General features: G+C 42.3%; 1 protein-coding gene across 4 annotated transcripts in view; it reads left to right on the top strand.

The window, feature by feature from the left end:
• CACNB2 (calcium voltage-gated channel auxiliary subunit beta 2) overlaps positions 1–14,786 on the top strand; it is a 203,299-nt gene that overhangs the window by 84,424 nt on the left and 104,089 nt on the right. For 2 of the 4 annotated variants that reach the window (XM_036253850.1, XM_036253870.1), the window contains exon 2: positions 5,420–5,539. In XM_036253850.1, the coding sequence (XP_036109743.1) occupies positions 5,420–5,539 (120 nt within the window). Of the gene's footprint in view, positions 1–4,191; positions 4,599–5,419; positions 5,540–14,786 lie in introns of those variants that run through there. The other 2 variants (XM_036253881.1, XM_036253860.1) reach the window with 2 other exon arrangements.

Here is a 14,786-nt window from a genome sequence, read left to right as displayed (position 1 = left end):
GAAAGTGGAAGCTAACCTTTTAGCTCATACACAATCATAAAAGGACCACACAGGGAGGAACTTACATAGATTATCTTTCCTTCTGCTAATATTTTGACATTAAGCCAAATGGTAGGCCAATCCCATTTGAGATTTTATTACTGGATGTATGTGAACAGAAATTGTGTGACATTTGCAAACTAAAGTATACAGTAGCAATGACAATGTGCTCTGTGTCAATAGCTCACATCATGTTGTGTCAGGAACACTTATTTTTGAAGTTTTAGAGTCAGAAATGTTCATTATCAATGAATAGTGTATGGTTCTGTTTCCGAAGAAACCAACAAAGCATGAAGAGCCGTTCACTTTCTTAGAGAGATCCAGATCTCTTCACAGAAAAATAAAGTTAATTCTTCTAAACTGTGTAAAGAGATGACAATATGAGAGATGAAGGAATTATCACCCCCAGACAACACAAGCAGACAAGACGAGGGACAGACAGACCGTTTCCCCCAGGGTCCTTGTTCTCAGAAGTCTCTCCCATTTTGCCTTACTTTAAAAAAGTGGGCCTGTGCCCGGCCAGTGTGGCTCAGTGGTTGAGTGTCGACCCATGCACCAAGAGGTCGCAGGTTTGACTCCCAGTCAGGACACATGCCCAGGTTGTGGGCCCGATTCCCAGTGGGGGACATGCAGGAGACAGTCAATTGATGTTCTCTCTCATCGATGTTTCTATCTCTCTCCCTTTCTTCCTTTCTCTCTCTCTAAAATCAATAAAGAAAAAAATTTCTAAAAAATAAAATAAATAAATAAAAATATGGGCCTGACCAGAATGGCGGTGGATGTCTGTCTAACCCATGGCAGGTCAGGAAGAAACAAGTGAAATCAGATTTGCCATAAGCTTAGCTGAGTCCACTATATGAGGAGGTCATTTGAAGCCTGAAGGATTTTGGTTGGGACATAGCTTTGTCTAGAATTAGGTAACCATGGGATACAATGAGAAATTGGTTTTGCCGAAGTGCATTGCTTTAGACTTTATATGAAAATTTTGTACGGAAATAGATGAACAATTTGGCATCAAAAATGTCACTGAATAAGTTTATGACTCTCATCCTTTTGGCTTTAAAAGAGAAAACACGAGTCTGGCTGGTGTGGTTCAGTGGTTGAGCGTCGACCCATGCACCGAGTGGTCACCGGTTCAATTCCCGGTCAGGGCACATGCTCAGGTTGTGGGTCCGATCCCCTGTGGGGGGCATGCAGGAGGCAACCAGTTGTTGTTCTCTCTCATCAATGTTTCTATCTCTCTCTCCCTCTCCCTAAAACCAATAAAGGAAAAAAAAAAGTTTAAAAAGAGAAAACAGGAGCACTCAAGATAATGATGCTGAAAATATATATGACCATTAAGCAGTAGAGCATGACATCAAAAAAGCAAACTATAAATACAAAACAAGTGCTAAAGAAAAAGGGTGATAATCTTTGTGCTAATACTTGACATAAGAGTGTTGGGGGCGGGGGTGGGGAACACAGCAGAAATGGAAGAGTAGTTAAAAGCACAACTTAATCCCATTAAAATAACGTTTCCTAAAAGCAAAGAACACATATTCAGAGTAAAAGTTCTGAGGATAAAAGCAGAAGATTCTGGATGAGCCATTGGTAGACGTTAGGTGCTCGTTGTATTCTGGGACTGTACAATGAGGGATGAGAACATTAAGATGTAGAAAAGGAAATGGGTGTAGCTGGACATGTGATGTACCTGCAAGGACAAATACTACAAAGACCAGTTAATCACATTGTAGGAACTCCAGAGATCACGGGTACATCTTGTAATGAACCTGTGCCGGAGTTAATGGAAATGAGATTGCCAGCTATTCCTGACTAAAGACAACTTGAGGCAGAATGACCCAGAAAGTCCACGTGGTACCCAAGGCAAAGCTTAATTAGATATCTCACTTCTCACGGCACATACCCGCACTCCCGGAAGGAAGGAGATTAATTGTAATGCACATGTTGGGAGGGTGACTTTCAAAATTGAATGAGCTCTGGAGGCTACAACATGCTCCTATTGAATAGCAGCTATCTTTGATGGGAGGGTATTAGGTGACCTCATTTGTGTCTCTCTACGATATAACTGCTACAATGAAAAATAATTTGAAAATATATACGATTACAGGTACAAGGTGTGAAAATAATGGAGTTCCTTCTATAAGCTCCACTAAACAGTTCATAAGCTAGAGTTCATAGTTGTATTTCAAATTGTAATATAGTTAAAGATTGTCCTGGCTGGTTTGGCTCAGCGGTTGGAGCGTCGACCTGCAGACCAGAGAGTCCCGGGTTTGGATCCCGCTAGGGGCACGTACAAAAAAAAAAGTTGAAGATTGATATAGCGTTGCAAATATTTAAGAGATCATTGCCAAAGTCAATGTAGAGGGTTTTTTCTTTCCTTTTTTTTTTTTTTTTTTTTGTAACCACTTAATTATTTAAACCTGGAAACAGGTCGCAAAACAGGTGCAATTAAAACCTACACCTGATTATTAGCAAAAGCCCTTTGAAAATCTTTGTTTAAAAGGGAAAGATCAAATGCATTATTATGGGCTTCTTTATGACAGAAACTTTGTGTCCTCACTGAGGTGTGACCTGAACTTTTGGCAGGGTGGTTGAGTCTAAAATACCAGCATGGTTACAGGGGGGCCCGAGGGCCTATATGGGGCATAATTGTCTTTCTTGATAATTTTCTACTGAACTACCCCTGCCATAGGGGATGTTCTGGGAAGATGAAGAATCTCCTGGTATGTGTGTTTGTGCAGAAAGACTCATATCTCCTTTGAGAATATTACTTGAACCAAAAATTGGAATGCATTTTGTATCCTCCATGCATTTCATAATATCCTCCATCCATTTCATAATAGTATAAATAATCTTTTCAATCTTAATTTATGTAATGATACCACAAGGTACATTTGGTCTATTTTCTTTTTCTTTTTCCAATTTGTATTAATTTATTTTTGTTACAGATGTTTCTCCTTTTCCTCCCAAACACCCTCCTCCCCATTCCGCCCTCCACTTCCTCAGCATTGTTGTCTGTGTCCATTGGTTATGTGTACATGCATATAAGTTAATTGGTTCATTTCATCCACCGCCCCCCCCATTACTTTTATTCTAAAACCCCTAATCTGCATTTCCTAAAGACTGGTCTTAGCCCACAGCTGAAAGGATGAAAGAAGAAAGGAAGGGAGGAAAAGGGAAAAACTCCTAAGAATGACTTTCTTTCATATACAGAGAACTTGGCAAAGTGATTCCCCCACCACACTCAAACAACAATGTAGCTTAGAATGCAGTGATAGGATTTTGTTTAAGAAACCCAAAAGTGTGTATTTCTTCATAAGTAAACTTTAAAAATGTAATTCCATTAGTACAGGATATTAATAACTGAAGTATATTTCCTTCTCAAGCCTCAGTTGTCTTATTTATAAGAAGAATTTGCACTACATTGTTTCATGCATCTTAACTCGAGCTAATGAACCAAGAAAGCTTTGAATCTTCTTCATAATTATTGTTATAACAATTCACACTGTTATGTATTCCAGTGACTTTATTTCAAGTGGTAGTTTCTCAGTTGGAGAAGCAGTTCAAAGTCATTCTGAGTTCCGTTAAACTCATAGCTTGGAGCTGTGATTACTTTCATGTCCTAATTAAATGGGCAAATTTTTCTCGCATCTTGTTTGGGGAGTCACAAGCAATGACGGCAGTCTGCTATTATGATTGTTGAACGTTATTTGACTTTTGCTGTCCAATAACGTATACAAAATTATCAGTGAATTGTCGTATGGCACAGGACAGACTCTCTGCAAGCAGGGTAACGGAAAGGGATCATTAAATGAACAGATTACATGCTGTGTTTCTGAGAGCATGTTTTATCTGAAACAAACATGACAAACAGACCTTGTGCCTGTTACTATAGAACCCAAACCCTTTCCAGCTGTTTACATTTCGGATGCAAATGGCAATTTGACAGAGACTAACAGTGTGTGTGATGTGAGCATCCGCGTGAAAAGGCTACCTATGGAGCATGCCCAGTGCGGGGAGTGCTCCTCCCCTCCCCCTCCAGATCTCTGAAGATAAGGCTTGAACTTTGCACTTGCAAATGTCACTGCATACGTTTTGCACTAGGCTCTTTTTTTTAAGGTGCTCTTCCAACTAATTTCCTTTACGGATCTAAGAACAGGGAAGTGAATATCCAGGGTAGTAAGATACATCAAGTTTAGAACGACTTGGCGCCTGTCTTTGAACGCACTTGGAAGTGTTCTTTATTTACAAAGCAACATAGAGCATTCGAGTGTTTGTTTTCCCACCTGGAATGGGAAAATAAGGATCTCCTTGGACTGGAGTCCTCCGGGGTAGGGAGTGGAAGCCCCGGAGGCAGGAAGGGCCGGCGAAGAGGGGCTTGCCCCGAGCATGGATGGGGAAGGAGCGGAGGTGGTTCTGCAGGGCTCGGCGCGCACTGAGGACCTGTGCCCGGGGCTGCAGCTGCGGATGGGAAAGGCGCTGTCTGGCTAATGAAGGCCACCTGGATCCGGCTTCTGAAAAGAGCCAAGGGAGGAAGGCTGAAGAATTCGGATATCTGTGTAAGCTCCAGGGCTTTCGTGTGGGGAGACGTGATTTTGCCTTTGATTTTGCTGTTACTGGAGTGAGTGCTGGCAAGGGCTCCTTCATTTAGTAATAGCATACTGATGGCAAGAAAGGGAGCCAGGGAAAGTCCTGTAATTTTATGAACTCCTTTTCCTATGTCATGATTTACTGCCAAAGGAGATAGCCCGGGCAGGTGTTTTCTGTTGACAGGTTTTCTTAATATCTATTTAAAGATATTGAAGAAATGTGTTGCTTAAAGATTGCATGGAGCTGACTGCTGTTGTCTTCCAGTATTGTCAGAGAGGGTACCGGGTGAATGAAAAGGTACAGAAGGATGCTTAAGATTAAAGTGGCAGTCAGCTCATGGTAGTGACGTTTGGGGAGTTCAGGTTTATCACTTGTTTGACTTTCGTGTGTTTTTTTATGAGCAGTATCTTCTTTCTAGGTGTAAATACTTGCTTTAATGTGTCGGTTGTTCTTGAAGCTATCCTTGAAACCCATCTGTGCTCCTCAGCCCTGCACTGCACCACAGAGCTGCTTTAACTGTAAAGGAACTTGTTCTGGCTTCCAGAAAGGACAGTCATTGGAACGCACAGCTTGGGGAGGAATAATCACTCGGTAGGCACAGCTACCCTAGTGAATGGTCTGCAAGCCAGAGCGTGCGTTTTCTAGATGGTTTGCCACGAGATGGATTCTTTTCTCCTCTTTTCAGGAACTTGTAGCAAAATCTAGGAAGCTCAGTGGAGTGGCAGTGAAACATTTCCAATGCAAGCGTCATCGATGGCATCTGTTTTAAAATGCGAATGTTCCCTTCCAGGGTTCGGCAGACTCCTACACCAGCCGTCCGTCCGATTCAGATGTGTCTTTGGAGGAGGACCGGGAGGCGGTGCGCAGAGAGGCAGAGCGACAGGCCCAGGCCCAGCTGGAAAAGGCAAAGGTAAGGTCATGTTTTCCCTGCCAAGCTTTCTGTGCCAGCTCTGCTGGGCCCGTGAAACCTGTGGAAGTTTCTCCTAAAACCTGTGTTTGGGTCCGTACTGTATTTCATTGTCTGGTTTAAAGGAGGTATAAGACATGAGCTTGTTTTCTTCCCTTGGTAGAAAAAGGACGTGTGGTATATGAGGGGTGTTGCCTTTCACGTTGTTTTATAATCCAAGCGCCATGTTTCCATGGTGGATGGTTTACTTAGATGCACAAAAGGATCCCTGATTATACAAAGAGAAAGAAACCTATCTCATATCAAAATGAGTTTACTTTGTTTTTCCAACAAGCTAGTTCTCTTTTCAGAATAACAAACTCTCTTCGAGTGTTTATTTTGGTATTTATATGAATGCTCTTTTCCCCAAATTTTACTCCATAGGTGCTTTATAATAGTATTTTCTTATATTTAAAAACTTAAATTGTATTGTGTTTTTCAAAAATAAAGCAACAAAGGATTTTATTAATTGAAAATGTTTCTTGGGGCATTTATTCTCCATCCCATAATAATAAAGTGCATATATATGTATGTGGAAGGGCGACTAGAAATCAGATATGCAATATATAAGTACAGAATTTAGCTGAGACTGGATTTGATTTTTCTAATTGTCAGGATTTGAATTCTTTTCCCCATGTAGTTATTTGAAGAGCTGCTATGTGTAAAGCATAGATCGTTGTTCAGTTTTAAGGTACCTTGGGGTGTGTGATACTCCATGACTTTTAAATGAACATATGTGAACACAGTTGTTGGTTTTCTTCTGAAACAAATTACTGCTTTGAAAAAAAAAGTACTGCGTTGATCTTGCTGAAAACATTGAGGGTCACACAGAATACTTCTGCTGGCTGCTGTGTCTCCGAGATGAGTAAAATCTCGGTGTGTTGCTATGGGAATCGTGGCTTGGAGATTCTGGTTTGGAAGCATGGACAGCCCTTATGTAATATTCATGACATCTAGCACAGCTGCCATAGCAGTTTGCAGAGACACTGCCAGAAGGCCGTGACTCTTCAGAAGCAGTGTTTCCATACATCAGAATAGTGTTCATTGTCACCTCCGCAGGCAGGGAAGGCTTCTCCAGGTGTGACACAGGCTCGACTGCAAGGCAACCCGTAGGAGCAGGGAGCGGAGCAAGCAAGGTGTGGCCTAGTTGCCATCAGTTCATCTGCTCTACCAAAGTTAATCATTGAAAACGTTATGATGTGACAGTGTGGCTGAAACTGGAGGACGTTATGCTCAGCGAAGGAAGCCAGTCACAGAAGGACAAACACTGTGTGATGCACTCATGTGAGGTATCTAAGGTAGTCAGACTCATAGCACAGAGTCATGGTTGCCAGGGACTGGGGAAGGAAGAAATGGTGAGTTGCTGTTCAGCAGACATAAAGTTTCAGTTAGGCGGGTTGAATAAGTGCCATAGATCTTCTGTACAGCACTGGGTCTATAGTTAACAGCACTGTATTGTGCACTTAAACGTTTGTTAAGAGGGTCGATCTCTTGTTAAATGTTCTTATTACAATAAAACAATATGAAGATGAAATTAAACAGTGAAGAAAATTAAATAACGAATGCGCTCTAGTGAAACGAATTGCCACAAGTGTGCAGTGTAGCTAGTAAACGTTGCAATTTAGGAGCTGAATTCGACCTACGTTTTATACCAGGGTGCAGGGAGAAAAGCCAAGAAAAAAAAATAAGTTTGTATTCTAGAAGCAAAAAGTGTTTTATTTGCAGTAATTTATTCGTGTGATTATACATACTAAAATTAAACAGGTTGTCAGGTTTATTCCCCCTCATCATAAAACCCAAGGTCTTGGAGGTTTGGTTTTCCAAGTCTGCAGTTACCCGATAGCACATTTTTTGTCCAGGACTGCTCTAAGTCCTGATGAAAGCGACACAGCTTTATAGAACTTTTAAATATCTTTCAAACCAGCATAGATCAAAATATCGATCCTGAATCAAACCAGGTTCATGTTACTTATACAGACAAAAAATTTTATGGTTACAAATGATGGAGAAGATGAAGGAAAATGAAAAGAATTTAAAACAAAGGCTAAATTAATTGAAGGTCTACTTAGTATGTTTTGTGAACATAGATTATTTACATCCATTTTTCCTCTTTAAAATTAGGTCAGTATCTTAAAACGTTGATGTATTCAAATGAGTTATGCTAGGGTAAGTGTGCATTTTAATGTGTCCTGAAAGAAGATAGGACTCAGATTTAAGTTTACTTTATGTTAAAATCATGGTTTGGTAAGTCTGGTTAATCATGTCAAAATCCTTGAAGGAATAGGGATTATAGATGGCTCCTTCATTAGATTATTTTTATCTTCTCCTCCACCATGCCTGTATATCATTATAACTGTTTTGAGACCTGTTTCAAAAGGAAGCCTTACAATGGAAAGCTATATGAATTTGTCATTTCATTTTAGATAGTTTAAAATACTGTACATCCATTTTCAAAGAATCAAAAGATTTACAGATTTTTTGTGATCATCATCGCATTTCTCTGGTCGGCAGGCTGACACTCCAACTGTTTTTGGTTTTGTTTTGTTTTGGGTACGTGCCCCTAGTGGGAACCGAACCCAGGACTCTCTGGTCCGCAGGCCGACGCTCCAGCCGCTGAGCCAGACCGGCCAGGGCCAGCGCATATCTCAAACAGAAAGATTCTGTAAGTGGGTGCTTCCCCTCACCCCGCAGTCCTGCGCAGTAGGTCTGTGGAAATGGCTGGAACAAACCTCCGCAGTGCTTACAGACCCTGGCCCTCTGTAAATACGAAGGGTGTTATCCATTAATTGCCTTCAGAAAACGCCTAGAAAATAGGGTGATTGGCAAGTAGTGGACGTAGAGACACTGCCTTTTGGAATGAAGTGACCTACAGAAGTTTAGATGACCAGGCACACTGTGCTTCCGGTAAAACCCGGTACTTTTCACTGCACTTGTTACGGCTTCTCCTCAACTCGTAACCTTTACAGTGAATAGATTCTATATTAATTTTGAGGCAGATAAATATCAACTAACATGAACTTGTTTGTTTTTTAACTTGGCATTTTCTGATCCAAATGCACATTTTGACCCTGTTCAGTTTTGCCGTACTTTAATATCTTGCCTTATTTAACTGGTGTTCTTTGAGTCTGCCTTAAAGACAAGTATTATATATATTTAACTTATTCCCACATTGATCTTTTCTTAAATTTTTTTTTTTCTTTTTTGATTTTAGAGAGAGAGGAAGGGAGAGGGAGAGAGAGAGACAGAAACATCGATGAGAGAGAACATCGATTGGCCGCCTCCTGCATGCCCCCCACTGGGGATCGGGCCCACAAGCTGGGTATGTGCCCTAACTGAGAATCGATCTGGCAGCCTCTTGGTGCATAATTCATTCACTCAACGTACACAATTCAGGTCTTTTTAGTATATTCACAGGGTTGTGCAACCATTGTTACAATCAATTTTAGAACATTTCATTACCTGCCCCTCCCCCAATAAAATATCATATTTTAACTTAGCAGTCACTCCTCGTTTTTTCCCAATGCCCTTAGCCCTAGGCAACCACTGTTTGACTTTGTCTCCACAGATTTGTCTATTCTAGATATTCCCAATAAGTGGAATCATACAGTAGGTGGTCTGTTGTGACTGGCTGCTTTCACCTACATGATGTTTTCAGTTTCCGTCCATGCTCTAGCATGTATCACTGCTTCATTCCTTTTCATTGCCAAGTAATATTCCAGTGTATGGATGCATCATATTTCATTTATTCATTGATCAGTTGGTGGACATCTGTCTGGTTTCCACTGTGTGTGTGTCTAGGAGTGAAGTTGTTAGGTCATATGATCATTTTTTTCTTAACTGAAAGAATGATTTTTTTTTTTTGTCTTTTCTCCCTCCCCCAAAATGATCCTTTCTGCCCTAAACACAGGGACTCTGAGATGGGAAGTCTAGATGTGGAAAGGACTGGTGCAGAGAAGAAATAGGTTCAGGGCTATATTCTTGGAATGAGGAATTAACATTAAATATTAAGTCCATTTTTCTCTTATCAGTGAATGTCTGCCATATTAAAGAACTCGTGTTAGTCATAGTTGCTGAGTAAAGGGACTGAAAGACAAAGCCACAAAGAAGAAACAGGGGGACCTTTGCCTGCAGAAAATTGCAAGTTGTTTTAGGGAGAAGAGTTTGGTGTTCAATCTTGCTAAATAGAGGGAACAGAAGTGCCTTATGGGAGTAGAGAGGTCTGTGGGCATCAGGGGAAAAGACTGCACCCTACTGGCTGGACCAGAAAATCCTTCTTGGCGGAGATGCAGGATGGGTGGATGGGGAGGAGCTTATGAAGTAGAAAGTGAGGGATGGAGAAAAGAAAAAATGCCTCCACAGCCTAATAAGTAATATAAATAAAGACCAATGTAAGGAAATGCTTGGCAACAAGAAAATATGGACTCTTCCAGAGAAAGGTTACTCTTTTGAGATCTTGCCAACTTAAAAATGTGTTTATTCTAGCCTCACATTTAATTGGTAGTTTGCTGGGTATTCATGTATGAAACACATTTTCCTTCAGAATTTTGAAGACATTATTTTGTTGTCTTCTAGCATGAGCTCTGTTGCTATGAGCTCTATTTGCTGATGCCATTTGGTCCTTGAATGTGGTTTAAATTTTTTTTTTTAAATAATATACTGAACTTCTCTTCCTTTTGTATTTTGAAATAGTGCCTCAGTGTGGGTCTTACTATTTATTGTTCCTGGCTTCTCATACGTATGTTCACTGTGAAGGGCCAGTCTCTTCAGTTCTGGAAAGTAGCTTCTTTGGGGGGGGGGGGGGGAGTATTTTTCCCCCACTGTATTTTCCTCTTTTTCTGGTTCTCTATTTTGTCAGACGAGTGATTAGAGCCTTCTTCTTTACTCATTTTTTTTCTGTACTCATACCTCTGTCTGTCTGTCCTACTGTCTGCATTTTTCTCCACTTATCTTCTAACCCATCCATTGGAATTTTTATCAGTTAAAATGTCTAATTCCCAGGAACTTGCTTCTCATCTCTGCTTTTATACATCCCTGTTCTTTGTCCATGGGTGTAATATTTTCTCTTATAACTCTTAAGGTGTTTGGACTGTTCCTATTTTTTAAACTTTTAAAATTTGATTTAGAATTTATTTTTATGTACTGGAAACTTTTTCAGAGGTTTTATTTCTGGCCATCTATTCATAATTAAATGCAAGATGCTGTAAAGCTGACTGGCAGTCCCGGGCGTGACAGCAAAGCCTTTTTTATAGGGTAATTGGTTGGGGTGTCTTTTCTTTCAGTCTGGTCAGTGTCCCTAGAGAGGGGTCCCGATCTCCTGGTATTTTACGTTCTCACTCTTTCTACTCTGTTAATTACCACTGCCTGTCATTTTCCTTTATTCGACATTTTAATCTACTCTCATTTTCTGTTCTTTATCTCTGCGAGTTTATATTGTTCAGAAAAAACATTTTTTTCAGGAGGTAGCATATGTTCAGGAGACCATGTTTTATTTCCCATATTTATTAATAAGCATACTATGAAAGAGAGAAAATGTTTCTCATGATAAGACAGAGGGAGCATCCTACCCAAGTGGAACGATTTCACTAAGTAGCCTTTTCAGAAGAAACATGAATGTGTGTGTTCACCTTCATCTCAAAGATGAACTTTTGTTCTTGTTCTTATTCCTCACCTGAGGATATGTTTCCATTGATTTTTAGAGGGGGTGGAAGGGCAGGAGGGAGAGAAACATCGATGTGTCACATTGATTGGTTGCCTCCCACACAACCGCAACTAGGGCCAGGGATCGAACCCATAACCCAGGCACATGCCCTTGACCAGGAATCAAACCAGCCAGGGCAAAAATGACTTTTTTTAATTTCAAGAAATATTAAACATGTTTTTACAAATGTGTCTTATTAAGAAAAGTATGTGGGAGGTAGGAGAGAACTAGCTGTTTACGTCTATATTGCATACTTTCTTCAGCCTACAAGGTACACTGGTGGAGAGGATCTAAACAGCGTGCATTACAGTCAATGGTGGCTCATAGGACAAAAACGCTTTTAATTGGTAAAAGGAAAACCCAGCAGAGAAATCTCATAATAGAAAACACAAAGTGGGGCAGACATTCATAGGAACATGTGTTAGGCTAATAATGGTCTTCCATTTTCGATTTCAATGCTGTCTTTTAATTTTTGCATTAAAAAAGGGTCCGTTCTCTTCTGCTCATAGCATACAAAATAGAATTACAAAACTGGCTAAATATTTCTAACTTCCAGCAGCATGGTTTAGCTTATTGTTCAGATCCACACTGACTTAGATTACATTTTTTTTCCACCTGTAAGAAGTAAAAAGTGTGGGAAAGCCCCTTAGACCTGGGCATATTTATGTTAACTCATAAGTATGACTGGGTAGGTATAGTCATACCCACGTATGTCCAATATTAGATGCCAATTTTAGTAATAACAATAACAACAACTCTTATTGTGTGATTACTGCTCATTATAGACCATTTGAAAGACATAAAAGGGAAAAGCAAAGCTTTGTGTCTTTATAACATTGTGAAATACTTTTGAGCTCTGACAATCAGGCCGACCTACAGCATTGGTTCCTATAGCATCTCTCTTTTTTTTTTTATCCTCACCCTAGGACATTTTTCCATTTTTTGTTCAGACAGAGTGGGAGGGAGAGAGAGAGAGAGAGAGAGAGAGAAACATCAACGTGAAAGGGACACATCGAGTGGCTGCTTCCTGCACGACCCAACCAGGGCCGGGGACAAACTGCAACCGAGGTACATGCCCTTAGCGGGAACCGAACCCGGGCCTCTCTGGACTGCAGGCCAATGCTCCAACCACTGAGCCAAACTGGCCAGGGCTCCTATAGCATCTTTCACATCCAGAAAATCCTCGCTCGTTCTCTCAGTCGGCTTCTGCTGCACCGCAGACTGCTCTCAGTTCATTGGCTAGAGGTCACCTTCATTTTCACGTAGGTCACAGTTCTCTTCCATGTATCCGTGGCCAGCTGGCAGGTGACCAGGTGAGCTGGGGTGGCCCCTTGCCTGTGTCTGCAAGTTGGCAGCTGCCAGCTCAGGTGTCTCACTTTCCTCTGGGTGGCTTCTCATCCCCCAGCAGGCTGGCTGGCTCGCCCTCATGCTGCTCTCAGAGTTACAAGCACATCAGGAGAGAACAGTGAGTGATACTCGGTCTCGTCTTGTGTCCTGTGTGCTAATGTCCTGTTGATCAAAGCAAACCCTGTGGCTAAGCTCGTAGTCGGTGCAGAAGGGCATTGCCAAGGCCAGATTCCATCCTGGGAATTGTTACAGTCATTCTCTCCAAACAGTCTGCCACACCCACCTTCTTTTCTCTCTCTCACCCCTTTGGAAGAAGAAATGTCTTTTTACTTTTTAAAACAAATAGCCCTGTCTTCCTTCTTACCCTATCTCTCCCTTCCTGTTAATGTCAGACTTAATCACCCCAGCTTTACTCCCTACCCCGACTCCATTTCTTTCCCACTTCCTGGGACTGATTTCTGTCCCTGTCTCTCTACCAATGGCCTCTCATGACTCAAAATATGTTCACTGACCTTTTTATTAAACATCCCTTTGCCTCCTCTGTCAGCTTTTCCTTGTTGTTCTCCAGTAAGTCCCCTCTGTCTTGCAGGCCCTGGCTGCAGCACAGGCCTGCTTCTAGCCCTTCTCTGGCGGCTCCTTTTCAGTCTCTGCTGCTGCTGCTGCTGCTTTTAGTTCGCTCCCTGCCCTGCGGCAGTCCCTCCAGCCCCGCGTTCAGACTGTGACTGTTCAGACTGGGACCGGCTGGCTTCTACCGCTGCAGGCACACCATTGGTTCCCAAACTGGCGGGTCCCTCGGGGGTTGCTGCAGAGGCAGAGGGGTGCCTGGCAGGATGTGTTCTGTGTGTTTTCTCCTGGCTTCAGCCAGGGCAGCTCCCCCCACGCATATGCTGTAGCAGAACTTCCACGGACGTTGTTCTTTGATTATGGACGTCGTTCTCCATGACGAGAAGTAAGCCACTGCCTTTTTACTCTCCTCTTTCTCAAGACTCCACTTTGTCTGCACCTCTGCCCCGACCTCTCTCCCGATGTCAGTATGTCACACTTGCCCCTTTTTGGCATCCCTGTCAGTTCTGACACCCATTTAAAACTGAGCTCCCGCCCTGGCCGGTTTGGCTCAGCGGTTAGAGCGTCGGCCTGCGGTCCAGAGAGACCCGGGTTCAGTTCCCGCTAAGGGCACGTATCTCGGTTGCAGTTTGTCTCCGGCCCTGGTTGGGTTGTGTGGGTGGCAGCCACTCGATGTGTCCCTTTCACGTCGATGTTTCCCTCTCTCTCTCCCTCCATCTCCCTCCCACTCTATCTGAACAAAAAACAAAAAAATGTCCTCGGGTGAGGATAAAAAATAATAAAATAAATAAATAAATAAAAAACAAAAAAACTGAGCTCCCCATTTTTCTCCCGTCAAACCCTTTCTTCTCTACACTTCCCCTTTGCTGTCAGTGTTGACTTGATCCGCCCAATCTTGACGCCTTGATGCAGGGATTGGCAAGTTTTTTCTGAAAGGGTCAGATAGGAAATGTTTTAGATGATGAGTCATGTGTTTTCTGTCACAACTACTCAACTCAGGGAACCCTGGATTCGGATCCATTTCCGCCGCGGAGTCTGGTTGCCACACCTCTGTCTGCGACCCTCAGTCGCGGTCTACGGGTAACTGCATTAGTGGGCGTGCGTCAGGCTCAGGGCTGCCAGTCGGCCCTGGGATGAGCAGAGGCAACTGGAATGCAAGGGTCCTGCCTTTCAGTTCAGTATCTAATGGGGAGTTGGTCTTAAATTGAAATGAAACCACTGTTTTCATTTTCTCTGTAGTTGTGTATGGCCGCCATACACTGTTACATACGGTCACTACTGCAGTTGAGTTATTTGTTGCTAACTCAGTGATGAGAGCTGGATGGCAGGTCTGTAGTGTCCAGTGGCTGCGGACCTGAGTAGATGTGACTGGGTTGACACTGTTTTTTTTACAAAATATTTTTTCTTTTTTGATTTTAGAGAGAGAGGAAGGGAGAGGGAGAGAGAGAGAGAAACATCGATGAGAGAGAACATTGATTGGCCGCCTCCTGCATGCCCCCCACTGGGGATCTGGCCCACAACCTGGGCTTGTGCCCTGACCAGGAATTGAACTGGTGACCTCTTGGTGCAAGAATCAATGCTCAACCAGGGAGCCACATCCAC

This window comes from Molossus molossus, unplaced genomic scaffold (assembly GCF_014108415.1).
Source record: "Molossus molossus isolate mMolMol1 unplaced genomic scaffold, mMolMol1.p scaffold_m16_p_1, whole genome shotgun sequence".
NCBI lineage: Eukaryota > Metazoa > Chordata > Mammalia > Chiroptera > Molossidae > Molossus > Molossus molossus.
Note: the sequence above shows the minus strand (reverse complement) of the source record. Positions and strands in the feature narration are given on the sequence as shown.